The following is a 17,206-nucleotide window of genomic DNA, read 5'->3' on the forward strand; positions in this document are numbered from 1 at the left end:
CTCTGAAAGTCAGACAGGCAGCATTGTTTTGAAGTTTCAGAATTTGCTGAAAAAGATTATGAGGACAGCCTGTGAAAAGAGAATTACAGTAGTCGAATCATGACTGCACAAAAGCAGAAATAAGAGCTCCTGTAGTTTCAACAGAAAGATACTGACAGACAGAGTTAATCTGATGAAATTCACAATTGACTGTGTGTATCAGATTGACTACCTGAACGTGCATACTGAGGTTTAAGTCAATAATGACTCCAAGGTTCCATGCTGATTCACAAAACTGAACTGTGGTATCAGCAACCACAATAGAGGCAGGGAAAGAAACAGATGTGGACATTCTTAAAGAGGAAATAATCATTGCTTCAGTTTTGTCATCGTCTAACTGTAGTTTGTTGAATATCATCCAGGATTTAACATCAAGAATGCAATCTTGTATTGACTGAATCAGACTGTCTGTTTGGTTCTGCAGACTTTTGTAACTAAGTATCATCAGCAAAAGAGTAGAAGAAAGAATAACAATAACAATATTAACAATAATAATAATAATACCTTATACTTCAAGTAGATTAACACACACCTGTAAGATGTTCGGGAAGGTAGTTTGAACACCTGGGCATCAAACTCGTCATAGTTGACAAAAGGGAAATTGTCATCATCACTCTCCGTCTTCCACTGTGGGGCCACTAAAACAGAGCATTACCGTCCGTGTCCATGCGAAAACACTTGTGTTGTGGATGTGAGGACAATAAAGTCAACTGCAAAGCTTTTTAAGGTGTCCCGCGTTCAGTTCACCTACTGGAGAAGTGAATATTAGTGTCTGCAAAAACACAGCTACAGAAATCTCAGCATTTTCTCTTTCTCTCTCAGTTTTGGGGAAGAAGCCTCAATTCTAGTTTCCAAACAACATCCAGTTGAGAATTTACTGTCACCCTGTGCTGAGTGAGTAATGTGATATATGGTGTATGTGCGAAGGATGTGTGTCAAATTTGGTGTGTGGAGTACGGTACTGTGCAATGCAGGTGTGGACTGCACTCTATTGTACCATATTCTGAAGAAGACCATAACATACAGTTTTGTTCTGTACTGTGCTGTGTGTACAGTCTCCGTTATTACAATAAAAATAACAGACTTGACACAGAGCTGCAATGTTTTAATGCCGTCCGTTCAGTAATGTCAACAATATATGGGTTCTTAAATTGCCCACGTTACCAATTATCAGTTTTATCGTAATGTCTGTTTATACAAATAGACTCTTTGAGTCTGTTATTGTAATAACGGTGACTCTACATTGGCGACGAGAATAAATAAAGAAAACATAAACGGAGATACAACAGTGACTCTGGATTCATGAGTATGGCCAGCGGATCACTGCCTGCCTTTGAAAAATTTTCCATTCACTCAGATGAGTCGACCGTCAGCACTCGATGGCAAAAATGGGTAAAACGATTTTCCAATTTGTTAGCTGCAATGAACATCACTAACAACATGAGAAAAAAAGCACTACAACTACATTTTGGAGGAGATGAAGTTTTCATTATTTATGAAACTTTTTCTGAAGGTCAACAAGGAGTTGCAGATGCATACGAAACAGTGTTACAATCATTAAATGAATATTTTAATCCAGAAAAGAACATCGACTTTTGAAACCTTCAAATTCCAACAGTGCAGACAGACAGAAAACGAAACAATTGACAGTTACAACACTTGTCTACCCCTGTTAGCTGTCAACTGTGAATTTGACAATGTTGATTGTGAAATAAAAACCCAAATCATGCAAGGATGCAGTTCATCATGCCTCAGGAGATGTGCTCTCCATGATGCAAACATAAGCCTTTGACAACTCCTTGAGACTGCTCGTGCATTAGAGTTATCGGACATCCAAGCAAAAACCATGGAAGGAGAAACAAAGCTTGTAAACACTGTTTATCACAGAGAAGATAATTACAGAAAAATGCTCAACCCCAGAAGCTGCACTTCAAGAAGTAAGTACCAGAAGAGACCTAAGCAACAACGACCTTGTGGATGGTGTGGTGGTCAACGACATCCACGTGAGCAGTGTCCAGCAAGAGACTAAACCTGCCATGTTTGTGCCAAGACCGGACATTTTGAAAAAGTGTGCCATTCAGAAGGATCTTCAGAGCATCATGAGCCCAAGCCTACATTCACTTCAAAAGTAAACAATGTTCAACAGAACAGTGACACTTCATGCTCTTCAGATGTTTTTAGTGTTGACAAGAACAGAAATGCTTCATACTCCTCAGATGACGAGTACCTATTTGGTGTTGCAGAAAATTTCAGGTCAGTACCCAGAGTCAGCACTGACCTGTCTGGTAAGTCTGTTCCATTTCTTATTGATACCGGAGCTCCAGTCAACATAATTGATGAACAAAATTTGCAAGGTATTGCAACAACAAGCACAAAACACGCTGCACTCAACACAAACCAAGATCTACACATATGGAACACATACACCACAAGATGCACAATGTTGAGACACATGCTTCATTTCATGTTGTACATTCAAGAAATCTGCTTATCTGCTCAAAATCTGCGACTGATAAATTCTGCTTTTGCCACCTCACCATGCACAACTGCCGACATCCTAGGCAAAGAAAATCCCCACTTGTTTCAAGCCATGGGAAAACTAAAGACGTAAAAGTCAAACTTCACATTGATGAAAAAGTTCAACCAACTGCACAACCCCACAGAAGAATTCTGTATCACATGCAAAAGAAAGTGGAGGCTGAAAACTTGAAAACTAGATGTCACTGAAAAAGTTGATGGACCTACACCTTGGGCCTCACCAATTGCTGTTGCACCAAAACCAAAGAAACCTGAAGAAATATGTATTTGCACTGATATGCATCTAACTACCACATCAAGCAATCAAACGAACTCGTCACATCATGCCAACCACTGAAGCAGTTGACTCAGTCTAAATTTTTCAGCAAGTTAGACTTGAATTCTGGATATCATCAGCTAGAATTAGACGAAGACTCTGGAAATATCACAACCTTCACAACTCATGTAGGTCTCAGACGATACAAACGTCTCAACTTGAGTCAGGTCCGCAGCAGAAATTTTCCAGAATCATATAGCTGAACTGCTTGCTGATATTCCTATTGCTTTCAACACCAGTGATGACATCTTCATTCATGGGAAAACTCAAGAAGAGCATGATATAGCCCTCAAAAAAGTGTTTGCTCATTTCAGTGAAAAGAATCTCACACTCAACAGAACCAAATGTGAGTTCAACAAAGATCACATTGAGTTCTACAGCTACAGTTTTTGGAAGAGATGGTGTATCACCTGACCCTATGAAAGTTGATGCTATCCATCAAGCAGCAACTCCAACCAACACCAAAGCAGTCCAAAGTCTGCTTGGCCTGACAAACTATGTGTCAAGATTCATCCCAAACTATGCTGATGTCACCAGACCACTTCCACATCTGACACAAAAAGATGCTGAATGGAAGTGGACATCAGAAGAAGAAAACGCCTTCAAAGAACTCAAGTCACATCTGACAAGTAATACCACCATGAAATACTACAACCCTGACTTGAAAACAGAAGTTTTCGTTGATGCTAGCCCCTATGGACTAGGTGCAATTCTGACACAGCGAGACAAAGATGGCATGTCTCACATTGTTGCGTACGCAAGTTGTGCTCTCACAGATGTGGAATCACACTACTCTGAGACTGAACGAGAATCCCTTGCAGTGGTTTGGGCATGTGAACATTTTCACCTCTACTTATTTGGACATCCATTCAAAGTAATTTCAGACCACAAATCACTAGAAGGTTTATACAACAATCTAACCTAAAAGACTTCAGCACACATCGATAGATGGAATCTTCGACTGCAAACATACAATTTTGTTCTGCAGTACAAGCCTGGAGCAAAAAATCCTGCTGACTTTCTCAGTAGGCACCCAGTGAGAACCAATGACAGTCAGACAAAACATGAATCAAAAATTGCAGAAGAATACATCAAGTTCATTGTGAATCACACAGTTCCGAAAGCCATGACTTTGGAAGAAATAACAAGGTGACAAAAGATGACCCAACACTTCAAGCAGTGAAAACAGCTATCAAGAACAATAACAGGCATCCACCCAAAAACTGCAATGTTGATCTGTCTTCTTTTCACATCCTCAAAACAGTGCAAAATGAGCTGTCCATCAGTGAAGACCATGATATTCTTCTTCGTGGAAATCACACTGTAATCCCCAAAGCTCTTCAGCAGCGCACAGTGGATATCACACACAAGGGCCATCAGGGAACAGTGAAGATGAAGAATCTTATCCACGAGAAAATATGGTTCCCACACGCAGACAGAATTGTAGAGACAAAAGTGAAATCTTGTCTTGCATGCTTGTCCACAACACCAACTCACCCCTGTGAACCACTGAAGGTGACACTACTACCTCACCAACGCTGGTCTGAAGTCAGTCTTGACTTTACAGGACCATTCCCATCAGGTGAACACCACATGATTGTGAAAGACCACTGCTCAAGATTCCCTGAAGCAGAAATTGTCCACAGTACAAGAGCAAACACCATCATTCCAAAGCTTGATGCCACCTTTGCGCAACATGACATACCTGACATTGTCAAAACCGACAATGGAGCCCCATTTAACAACCATGAGTTCACACAGTTCTCCAGATACTTAGGTTTTCAACATCACAAGGTTACACCTCTATGACCACAAGCAAATGGTGGTGTGGAAAGATGTATGTCCATGCTTAAGTTAACTGTTCAAGCTGCTCAGGTGGAAAGAAGAACATGGCAACAAAAACTGTTCAAATTCCTTCGCAATTACCATGCTACACCACACAGTAGTACAGGTGTTAGCCCTGCAGAAGCTCTATCAGCAGAAAAATGAAGATCAAGTTTCCAGAAATTGACAACCAACCCAACAGTTCAAAACAACTGCATGAAGAAATCCATCATCAAGATGCAGTCAAGAAATTGAAGATGAAACTCTACGCTGACAACCAACGTCACACAAATGAATCTGAAATCCAAGTTGGTGACACTGTTCTTGCCCATCAAGAAAGAAAGAATAAACTAACTCCTTACTATTCTCCAACACCCCTTCAAGTCACAGCAAGAAAGAGTTCCATGTTGACTTCAGGAGCGGGTGATAGAGAAATTACACGCAACTCTTCTTTCTTCAAGAAAATCACCCAACCCTTATCTTCAACTGGCACAGAAAGGAGGTATCCAGTCATATCTGGTGGTGATCCTATCGACATATGATGCTGATCCAGTCAATCAGTCCATGTCTGCTTCTGCCCTGAGTGAACCAGAAATTCCCCAGTCCAGAATGAGCAGTCCAATTCCCAGAAAAACACAGCAACAAAAACCAACAAGAACAACAACAACAAAACAAAACAAACAAAAAAACTAACAGTTCAAGAGAGGATCTTCCATATGGCATGATTCTGTCCTGTCACATCCATACGGCATGATTCTGTCCTGTTACACCTGTCACATCCATACGGCATGATTCTGTCCTGTTACACCTGTCACATCCATATGGCATGATTCTGTCCTGTTACACCTGTCACATCCATACGGCATGATTCTGTCCTGTTACACCTGTCACATCCATATGGCATGATTCTGTCCTGTCACATCCATACAGCATGATTCTGTCCTGTCACATCCATACGGCATGATTCTGTCCTATTACACCTGTCACATCCATATGGCATGATTCTGTCATGTCACATCCAAACAGCATGATTCTGTCCTGTCACATCCATACAGCATGATTCTGTCCTGTTACACCTGTCACATCCATACGGCATGATTCTGTCCTGTCACATCCATACAGCATGATTCTGTCCTGTCACATCCATACGGCATGATTCTGTCCTGTTGCATCTGTCACATCCATACAGCATGATTCTGTCATGTCACATCCAAACAGCATGATTCTGTCCTGTCACATCCATACAGCATGATTCTGTGCTGCTACACCTGTCACATCCATACGGCATGATTCTGTCCTGTCACATCCAAACAGCATGATTCTGTCCTGTCACATCCATACGGCATGATTCTGTCCTGTCACATCCATACAGCATGATTCTGTCCTGTCACATCCATACAGCATGATTCTGTCCTGTCACATCCATATGGCATGATTCTGTCCTGTCACATCCAAACAGCATGATTCTGTCCTGTCACATCCATACGGCATGATTCTGTCCTGTCACATCCATACGGCATGATTCTGTCCTGTCACATCCAAACAGCATGATTCTGTCCTGTCACATCCATACGGCATGATTCTGTCCTGTCACATCCATACGGCATGATTCTGTCCTGTCACATCCAAACAGCATGATTCTGTCCTGTCACATCTGTCACATCCATACGGCATGATTCTGTCCTGTCACATCCATACGACATGATTCTGTCCTGTTACACCTGTCACATCCATACGGCATGATTCTGTCCTGTCACATCCAAACAGCATGATTCTGTCCTGTCACATCGATACAGCATGATTCTGTCCTGTCACATCCATACAGCATGATTCTGTCCTGTCACGTCCATACAGCATGATTCTGTCCTGTCACACCTGTCACATCCATACTGCATGATTCTGTCATGTCACACCTGTCACATCCATATTGCATGATTCTGTCCTGTCACATCCACACAGCATGATTCTATCATGTCACACCTGTCACATCCATACTGCATGATTCTGTCATGTCACACCTGTCACATCCATACTGCATGATTCTGTCATGTCACACCTGTCACATCCATACAGCATGATTCTGTCCTGTCACGTCCATACAGCATGATTCTGTCCTGTCACACCTGTCACATCCATACTGCATGATTCTGTCATGTCACACCTGTCACATCCATATTGAATGATTCTGTCCTGCCACACCTGTCACATCCACACTGCATGATTCTGTCCTGTCACATCCACAAAGCATATTCTGTCATGTCAAATCCATACTGCATGATTCTGTCATGTCAAATCCATACTGCATGATTCTGTCATGTCACATTCATACAGCATGATTCTGTCCTGTCACATCCAAACAGCATTATTCTGTCCTGTCACATCTGTCACATCCATACAGCATGATTCTGTCCTGTCACATCTGTCACATCCATACTGCATGATTCTGTCCTGTTACACCTGTCACATCCATACGGCATGATTCTGTCCTGTCACATCCAAACAGCATGATTCTGTCCTGTCACATCGATACAGCATGATTCTGTCCTGTCACATCCATACAGCATGATTCTGTCATGTCACATCCATACTGCATGATTCTGTCCTGCCACATCCATACTGCATGATTCTGTCATGTCACATTCATACAGCATGATTCTGTCCTGTCACATCTATACAGCATGATTCTGTCATGTCACACCTGTCACATCCATATGGCATGATACTGTCCTGTCACACCTGTCACATCCATATGACATGATTCTGTCATGTCACACCTGTCACATCCATGCTGCATGATTCTGTCCTGTCACACCCATGCTGCATGATTCTGTCCTGTCACATTCATACAGCATGATTCTGTCCTGTCACATCTATACAGCATGATTCTGTCATGTCACACCTGTCACATCCATATGGCATGATACTGTCCTGTCACATCCAAACAGCGTTTATGTCCCGTCACATCCATATGACATGATTCTGTCATGTCACACCTGTCACATCCATGCTGCATGATTCTGACCTGTCACATCCATACAGCATGATTCTGTCCTGTCACACCTGTTACATCCATATGGCAAGATTCTGTCCTGTCACATCCATACGGCATGATTCTGTCCTGTCACATCCATACAGCATGATTCTGTCCTGTCACACCTGTTACATCCATATGGCATGATTCTGTCCTGTCACATCCATATGGCATGATTCTGTCCTGTCACATCCATATGGCATGATTCTGTCCTGTCACATCCATACAGCGTTTATGTCCTGTCACATCCATACAGCATGATTCTGTCGTGTCACATCCATACAGCGTGATTCTGTCCTGTCACACCTGTTACATCCATATGGCATGATTCTGTCCTGTCATCCATACAGCATGATTCTGTCCTGTCACATCCATACAGCGTGATTCTGTCCTGTCACATCCATATGGCATGATTCTGTCCTGTCACATCCATACTGCATGATTCTGTCCTGTCACATCCATACGGCATGATTCTGTCCTGTCACATCCATACAGCATGATTCTGTCCTGTCACATCCATACAGCGTGATTCTGTCCTGTCACATATTCATTTTGACATTTATATAGCTATCCTGTTTTGAATGCATCACATGAACTATTAGTTTTATTGCATGTTCCTCCTCATAACATATATATGTGAGTGTGTGCTAAAATGCATACTACAGTTAGTTCAGTTTAACTATATGCTTTTACAAAGTTCTCATTTAAATGATTGCATGAAATTATGTGTTAATTAGTTCAAGAACAGTTCCAAGTAAATAAACCCTCAAGTACAATAATTGAAGAACATTTTAATAACATATCTTGCTCATCCAAGCTTATGAACTCTCAAGAGCAAGAAATGAAACACACTCAATAATCTCACAATTCATTCCTACAAGTTTGTGAAGTCTCAAACTTGAGCAAAAACAAATTTAATTCAACAACACATTTAAAAATATCTTTTTATTCCAAGATGAGGAGGGATGTAATGTCTACATGTTTTAAATCAGTCTATTTGTATAAACACACATTACGATAAAACTGAGTATTGGTAACCCGGGCAATTTAAGAACCTGTATATTGTTGACGTTACTGAGCGGACGGCATTAAAACAGATTGCAGCGCAACATCGAGTCTGTTATTGTTATTGTAATAACAGCGATTCTACACTGTACTTTACTGTACTGTACTGTACTATACTGTACTGTACTGTACTGCACTGTGTGTGACTAATGTACAGTTTTGTGCTGTACCACACTGTACACTATTGTGCTGCACTGTACTGTACTGCAGCATACTGTACAGAACTACAGTTTTCTGCTGCTGTACTGCACTGTCATGTGCTGTACTTGTAATTCAGTTTAGAGAATAAACTAAAGTCCTCTGTGCAGCTCGCACTTAACAATCACAAAGACACAAGGCTGTCATCAAGACACAAGGTTGTCCCTTGCAAATTTCTGTAGAACACTCCACTTTGATTGTAATTAATGTAAAGCAAGTACACTTGCTGACAGAAAAAAAATCCTATAATAGTGGCACTGCACAATGGCGACACTCTCTCCCCAGGGAGAGCTGCCCAAATTTTACAAGAAAAATCTGTTGTGACAAAAAAAGTCAAACAATAGGGCCCACTTACTGGAGATGGATCTGCACAGAGTATTTGTGACTGTAAACTGAGATACCTGTACACACAAAATCTGAACAAGGCATATAACAAAGATATGAGATTGAACAGGAAACAAAAGAATGGTAACATCTACAAGTGTAGTCTACAAACATATTTTTAGCACCGCCTGCACAAGTGAAAAATTTATCACACACCTACATGTGACTAAAAGGTACCTTTTCTTTTTTTCTTCTTTTTACATTCACTCATTCTTCATCTGATTGTCAAATCTCTTGTTCCACCCACCTCATACACACACATCATAAACATCACAAATAACATACCAAGACTGACTGTCTTCGGCTTCTTTCTTTCCATCATCTTCATCTGAAATCAAACAAATCAAATCAAATCATGCTATACTTCTTACATTTCAGCAAACTATCTCCTTCATTTAAAAACAGATACTAACACCCCATATCTAAACTTGTTCTGCAAGCCACAGGGATTAGTGTACAATTCAGTCACCTAAACAATATCAGCTTATATCGGGTGTCCAAAAAAAAAGTGAACTGCTCTTTGACAAGTATTTTCTCAGTGATAGAGAAACCGAATTCATTGAAAATTGTCACACAGTAACCTTTGGGTATCATCAACAAGTCTGCAAAATATCTAAAACTTTGGGCGCAAATTATGCAAGTACTGTCAAATTCAAAACAGCATGTAAAAAAAATCTAATATCAGAGCTGTGCAATGTGACCTTCATCATGTTCATGCCAGCTGCCAGGTGTTGGCATCTGTCAATCAGTGTCAGTCTACTGATTTTTTTTTTGATTTTTTTTATTGTTGTCTGTATCCCAAATCAGTTCTGTCCAAAGTTTCAGTTTGAAGGGATCAACCATGCCTTTGAGTGAAAGTGATGAGGTTACCTTTGAAAACTGTTTCAAGAAGAAAGGCTGGGGTGGAAGAAGGATCATAAAGGAATTTCCAGGCAAGGGGTGGAGTCATGTCCCAGTAAATAGACTTATTGCTAAAATATGCACTACAGGGTCAGTAGCACGTAAAATTGGCAGTGGGAGACCCAAGACTGCATGTTCGGAGGAGAACAAGGACCGTGTTGAGGAACTGATTCAATCCCAGGAGGAGAACCCAGGGACCACAAATCAACATGGGGGGATGGGGTTTGAGGGTGATGAAAGTGGAAGGGAAAAGGGCAGAAGAGAATGATCAGAGGAGATACCATCTTTACTTAGTATTTCTTGATAACTTGCTCCCTCTGCACTTGGCAAAGGGAAGGGGGGGGGGAGGGAGAGAGGGTATGGGGAGGGGTGTTGGTGGGGATAGATGCCATGGAAGGAGGGTGGGGTGGGAGGGGGAGAAGAGTAGGGAGGTAGGAAGGAGTTCATCAGTGAGCAGTGTGTCTAAGAAAATCCCACACTTCCACCATAGGCACCTGACACAATATAACATATATATACATTGTAAACTATTCGTTGTTTTTAAAAGGCCTAGAAACATATGAATAGTCACTTAAAATGCGCTTTTATTATTATTAAAAATAAAAGAGTGATCAAACCTGGAATAATGGAAAGTAATAAGTGGAAAGTAATAATTTCTACCTCAAGGCTTCTTTTATTTATACATGCAATCTCTGTCCTTGTAAAATCACATAAAAACATAGTCATGTTCATGATGTTTACCTTATGTGATTTCAACTTTCAATTTTGGGTCAGTCATGGAGCATTTAAGACTTATTTTGTAACATTATTTTTTTATTTGGTAATCTTCAAGCTCATAGTACAACAAGACTATCAATGTGTTCTACTGTACTAACAGTGTATAGTGATATTGGTGAAAGGAATTTTATGAAAAAGATGGAGATGGGCCATTCCACCAGTACACATGATATACCTGACAATACAAAATAATAATGAACACATGTAAAAAGTGTTCATTATTCTACATTTGGTATTGTCATGAGTACTGATAAATGAAATTGATGGAACCTCAGGAAGTTCTTTTGTTCTGTATTTCAAATAGTGATGACAATATCGGGTGTCCCCCAAAAAGTGAACTGCTTTTTGACAAGTATTTTCTCAGTGATAGAGAAACCGAATTCATTGAACATTTTCACACAATAACCTTGAAGTATCATCAACACGTCTGCAAAATATCTAAAAGTTTGGATGCAAATTATGCGAGTATTGTCAAATTCAAAACAGCATGTCAAAAAATCCAATATCAGAGGAAAACTCAGTTATTTCAGTTTATGCTCAGTGTGGCCTAAATCTTCCTCCACAGTTAAACAAAGCCGTTTCTTCCAAGCAGAAATGCTTTTTCATATTTCTTCCACCGATATCTCCTCCCATGACATAATTATCTGTCCTTTAACACCTGCTCAGTCAGTTTGTCTCTCACTCGTTGGTAAACTTTCTCCTTCAGAGAGTCCCATGTGGCATAATCCATTGGGTTACAGTCAGGACTTTGTGGAGGCCATTCATCCTTCTTGACGAATTCTGGTGTAGCCTCCTCCAGATGGGCCTAGGTTACCCTACTTGTGTGTGAAGGAGCCCCATCTTGCTGAAACACTTAATTGTTTTAGGATAGAGATGCTTACAATCCGGGAGAAGATTGAAGTCTCATGACAGAGGCGAGATGGCTGAATTTCTCATTTCCGTTTCCCATAAATGTGATTGTTTTGGTGATTTTTAGCTATCTCTAATGTAAAGTCTTTCTCTTCTGTGAAGATGATCCTTTTCACATCAGTGGCCAAGTAGGGGTCATTCAAGTTACGGCAGTGAGTTTTTCTTTTCCCTCTAACATTTTGGTCCCTCCTTGATACCCGTATCCTCTTGGAGGGCTTCAGCACCAGTTCTTTCACCATTCTTTGCACAGAAGACTTGCTCACTTTTAAATCGCTTGCAACTTCTCTAAGAGCACCCACTGGACATCCGAGGGGTCTGTGTAGAGGAGAAGAGAGGACACCACCCTTTGTACCTCCACAGTGACACCACCCTTTGCATCTCCACAGTGACACCACCCTTTATACCTCCACAGTGACCCCACCCTTTGCATCTCCACAGTGACACCACCCTTTATACCTCCACAGTGACACCACCCTTTGTACCCCCACAGTAACACCACCCTTTGTACCCCCACAGTAACACCACCCTTTGCATCTCCACAGTGACACCACCCTTTATACCTCCACAGTGACACCACCCTTTATATCCCCACAGTGATACCACCATAGTGACACCACCCTTTATACCTCCACAGTGACACCACCCTTTGTACCTCCACAGTGACACCACCCTTTATACCCCCACAGTGACACCACCCTTTGTACCTCCACAGTGACACCACCCTTTGTACCTCCACAGTGACACCACCCTTTATACCCCCACAGTGACACCACCCTTTATACCCCCACAGTGACACCCCCACAGTGACACCACCCTTTGTACCTCCACAGTGACACCACCCTTTGTACCTCCACAGTGACACCACCCTTTATACCCCCACAGTGATACCACCACAGTGACACCACCCTTTATACCCCCACAGTGATACCACCACAGTGACACCACCCTTTGTACCTCCACAGTGACACCACCCTTTATACCCCCACAGTGATACCACCACAGTGACACCACCCTTTATACCCCCACAGTGACACCACCCTTTATACCCCCACAGTGATACCACCACAGTGACACCACCCTTTGTACCTCCACAGTGACACCACCCTTTATACCCCCACAGTGATACCACCACAGTGACACCACCCTTTATACCTCCACAGTGATACCACCACAGTGACACCACCCTTTATACCCCCACAGTGATACCACCACAGTGACACCACCCTTTATACCTCCACAGTGATACCACCACAGTGACACCACCCTTTATACCTCCACAGTGATACCACCACAGTGACACCACCCTTTATACCCCCACAGTGATACCACCACAGTGACACCACCCTTAGTACCTCCACAGTGACACCACCCTTTGCATCTCCAGTGACACCACCCTTTGCATCTCCAGTGACACCACCCTTTATACCCCCACAGTGACACCACCCTTTGCATCCCCAATGACACCACCCTTTGCATCTCCAGTGACACCACCCTTTATACCTCCACAGTGACACCACCCTTTATACCCTCACATTCACAACAACACAGTGACACCACCCTTTATACCCCCACAGTGACACCACCCTTTGCATCTCCACAGTGACACCACCCTTTGTACCTCCACAGTGACACCACCCTTTATACCTCCACCACCCTTTGCATCTCCACAGTGACACCACCCTTTGCATCTCCACAGTGCCACCACCCTTTATACCTCCACAGTGACACCACCCTTTATACCCCCACAGTGACACCACCAAAGTGACACCACCCTTTATATCCCCACAGTGACACCACCACAGTGACACCACCCTTTATACCTCCACAGTGACACCACCCTTTGTACCTCCACAGTGACACCACCCTTTGTACCTCCACAGTGACACCACCCCACCCTTTATACCCCCACAGTGACACCACCACAGTGACACCACCCTTTATACCCCCATAGTCATACCACCCCACCCTTTATACCCCCAGTGACACCACCACAGTGACACCACCCTTTATACCTCCACAGTGACCCCACCCTTTATACCCCCACAGTAACACCACCCTTTGTACCTCCACAGTGACACCACCCTTTATACCCCCATAGTGACACCACCCCACCCTTTATACCCCCACAGTGACACCACCACAGTGACACCACCCTTTATACCCCCATAGTCATACCACCCCACCCTTTATACCCCCAGTGACACCACCACAGTGACACCACCCTTTATACCTCCACAGTGACCCCACCCTTTATACCCCCACAGTGACACCACCCTTTATACCCCCACAGTGACACCACCCTTTGTACCTCCACAGTGACACCACCCTTTATACCCCCACAGTGACACCACCCTTTATACCCCCACAGTGACCCCACCCTTTATACCCCCACAGTGACCCCACCCTTTATACCCCCACAGTGACCCCACCCTTTATACCCCCACAGTGACACCACCCTTTATACCCCCACAGTGACACCACCCTTTATACCCCCACAGTGACCCCACCCTTTATACCCCCACAGTGACCCAACCCTTTATACCCCCACAGTGACCCCACCCTTTATACCCCCACAGTGACCCCACCCTTTATACCCCCACAGTGACCCCACCCTTTATACCCCCACAGTGACACCACCCTTTATACCCCCACAGTGACCCCACCCTTTATACCCCCACAGTGACACCACCCTTTATACCCCCACAGTGACCCCACCCTTTATACCCCCACAGTGACCCCACCCTTTATACCCCCACAGTGACCCCACCCTTTATACCCCCACAGTGACACCACCCTTTATACCCCCACAGTGACACCACCCTTTATACCCCCACAGTGACCCCACCCTTTATACCCCCACAGTGACCCCACCCTTTATACCCCCACAGTGACACCACCCTTTATACCCCCACAGTGACCCCACCCTTTATACCCCCACAGTGACACCACCCTTTATACCTCCACAGTGACCCCACCCTTTATACCCCCACAGTGACACCACCCTTTATACCTCCACAGTGACACCACCCTTTGTACCTCCACAGTGACACCACCCTTTATACCCTACAGTGACCCCACCCATGATACCCCCCCACACAGTGACATCATCCCCCTTGGTAACCCCACACAATGACATCATCCCCCTTGATAGCCCCACACAGTGACATCATCCCACTTGGTAACCACACACAGTGACATCATCCCACTTGGTAACCCCACACAGTGACATTACCCCCCTTGGTAACCCCACACAATGACATTATCCCCCTTGGTAACCCCACACAGTGACATCGTCCCAATTGGTAACCCTACACACTGACATCACCCCCCTTGGTAACCCCACACAGTGACATCACCCCCCTTGGTAACCCCACACAGTGACATCACCCCCCTTGGTAACCACACACAGTGACATCATCCCACTTGGTAACCCCACACAGTGACATCACCCCCCTTGGTAACCCCACACAATGACATTATCCCCCTTGGTAACCCCACACAGTGACATCACCCCCCTTGGTAACCCCACACAGTGACATCATCCCCCTTGGTAACCCCATACAGTGACATCACCCCCCTTGGTAACCCCACACAGTGACATCACCCCCCTTGGTAACCCCACACAGTGACATCACCCCCCTTGGTAACCACACACAGTGACATCATCCCACTTGGTAACCCCACACAGTGACATCACCCCCCTTGGTAACCCCACACAATGACATTATCCCCCTTGGTAACCCCACACAGTGACATCATCCCCCTTGGTAACCCCACACAGTGACATCATCCCCCTTGGTAACCCCACACAGTGACATCACCCCCCTTGGTAACCCCACACAGTGACATCATCCCCCTTGGTAACCCCACACAGTGACATCACCCCCCTTGGTAACCTTACACAGTGACATCATCCCCCTTGGTAACCCCACACAGTGACATCACCCTCTTTGGTAACCCCACACAATGACATTATCCCCCTTGGTAACCCCACACAGTGACATCATCACCCTTGGTAACCCCACACAGTGACATCAACCCCCTTGGTAACCCCACACAGAGACATCACCCCCCTTGGTAACCCCACACAGTGACATCATCCCCCTAGGTAACCCCACACAGTGACATCACCCCCCTTGGTAACCACACACAGTGACATCATCCCCCTAGGTAACCCCACACAGTGACATCATCCCCCTAGGTAACCCCACACAGTGACATCACCCCCCTAGGTAACCCCACACAGTGACATCACCCCCCTAGGTAACCCCACACAGTGACATCACCCCCTTAGTAACCCCACACAGTGACATCAACCCCCTTGGTAACCCCACACAGTGACATCCTCCTCCTTAGTAACCCCACACAGTGACATCACCCCCTTAGTAACCCCACACAGTGACATCAACCCCCTTGGTAACCCCACACAGTGACATCCTCCTCCTTAGTAACCCCACACAGTGACATCATCCCACTTGGTAACCCTACACAGTGACAACATCCCACTTGATAGCCCCACACAATGACATCATCCCCCTTGGTAACCCTACACAGTGACATCATCCCACTTGATAGCCCCATACCTTGACATCATCCCACTCGATGGCCCCATACAGTGACATCATCCCCTCCGTACACACAGCTATCATACCCTCCACAGTGACAGACATACTGATTCCTTACAAATTCTGGTGGAGGTTTGATGCGGGGAACAAAGGTGGCATTCTGCTGGTTCTGGATCTGGTTCTTGGAGGTGTAAAAACTGTGAACAAATAAACCTCGTCCGTCACACCAATACATCTGTATCACACACACGATCACAACTTCAGTTTACACATCCTGTCTCAGTAGTAACACACTTCACTTATTCCTTAGGGGCACCATGAGGAGCAGAGGGCCATTAATATTAAACAACAATCAAAATGTAATCAACAGTTACATATTGTTATTTTCGTTGTACAATATCTACCAATTCACACTGTAATCCTTGATTACAATCTCCGCCTCCTTCTCTGGCAGTCAAGTCAAGCTAACTGTACAATAATTATGTGTCATCATTCAAGATATACATCCCTGCAGTTACTTGGCTGGGGGTCTTGCAATAATAACAGTCAAGTCAATGAACGCAAACTGCTCAATAATTATTGGAACTGGCTTCCAGTTATCTTATTGTGACTTGTTTTATGCAGTGTACTTAGGAACTAACACGTATGTTTCAGTATCGG

At 44.0% G+C, this 17,206-nt stretch overlaps 1 protein-coding gene across 1 annotated transcript in view; it reads right to left on the bottom strand.

Moving 5' to 3' along the window:
- Positions 1–17,206, bottom strand: part of LOC143274624 (GATOR1 complex protein DEPDC5-like) — a 200,464-nt gene that overhangs the window by 117,185 nt on the left and 66,073 nt on the right. Inside the window, exons 14-16 of the mRNA XM_076578494.1 lie at positions 16,665–16,743; positions 9,681–9,723; positions 572–677 (exon numbers count right to left, since the gene is read on the bottom strand). Coding sequence (XP_076434609.1) covers positions 572–677; positions 9,681–9,723; positions 16,665–16,743 — 228 coding nt within the window. The remainder of the gene's footprint in view (positions 1–571; positions 678–9,680; positions 9,724–16,664; positions 16,744–17,206) is intronic.

The sequence above is a fragment of the Babylonia areolata genome, chromosome 29 (assembly GCF_041734735.1).
Source record: "Babylonia areolata isolate BAREFJ2019XMU chromosome 29, ASM4173473v1, whole genome shotgun sequence".
In the NCBI taxonomy this organism is placed as follows: Eukaryota; Metazoa; Mollusca; class Gastropoda; order Neogastropoda; family Buccinidae; genus Babylonia; species Babylonia areolata.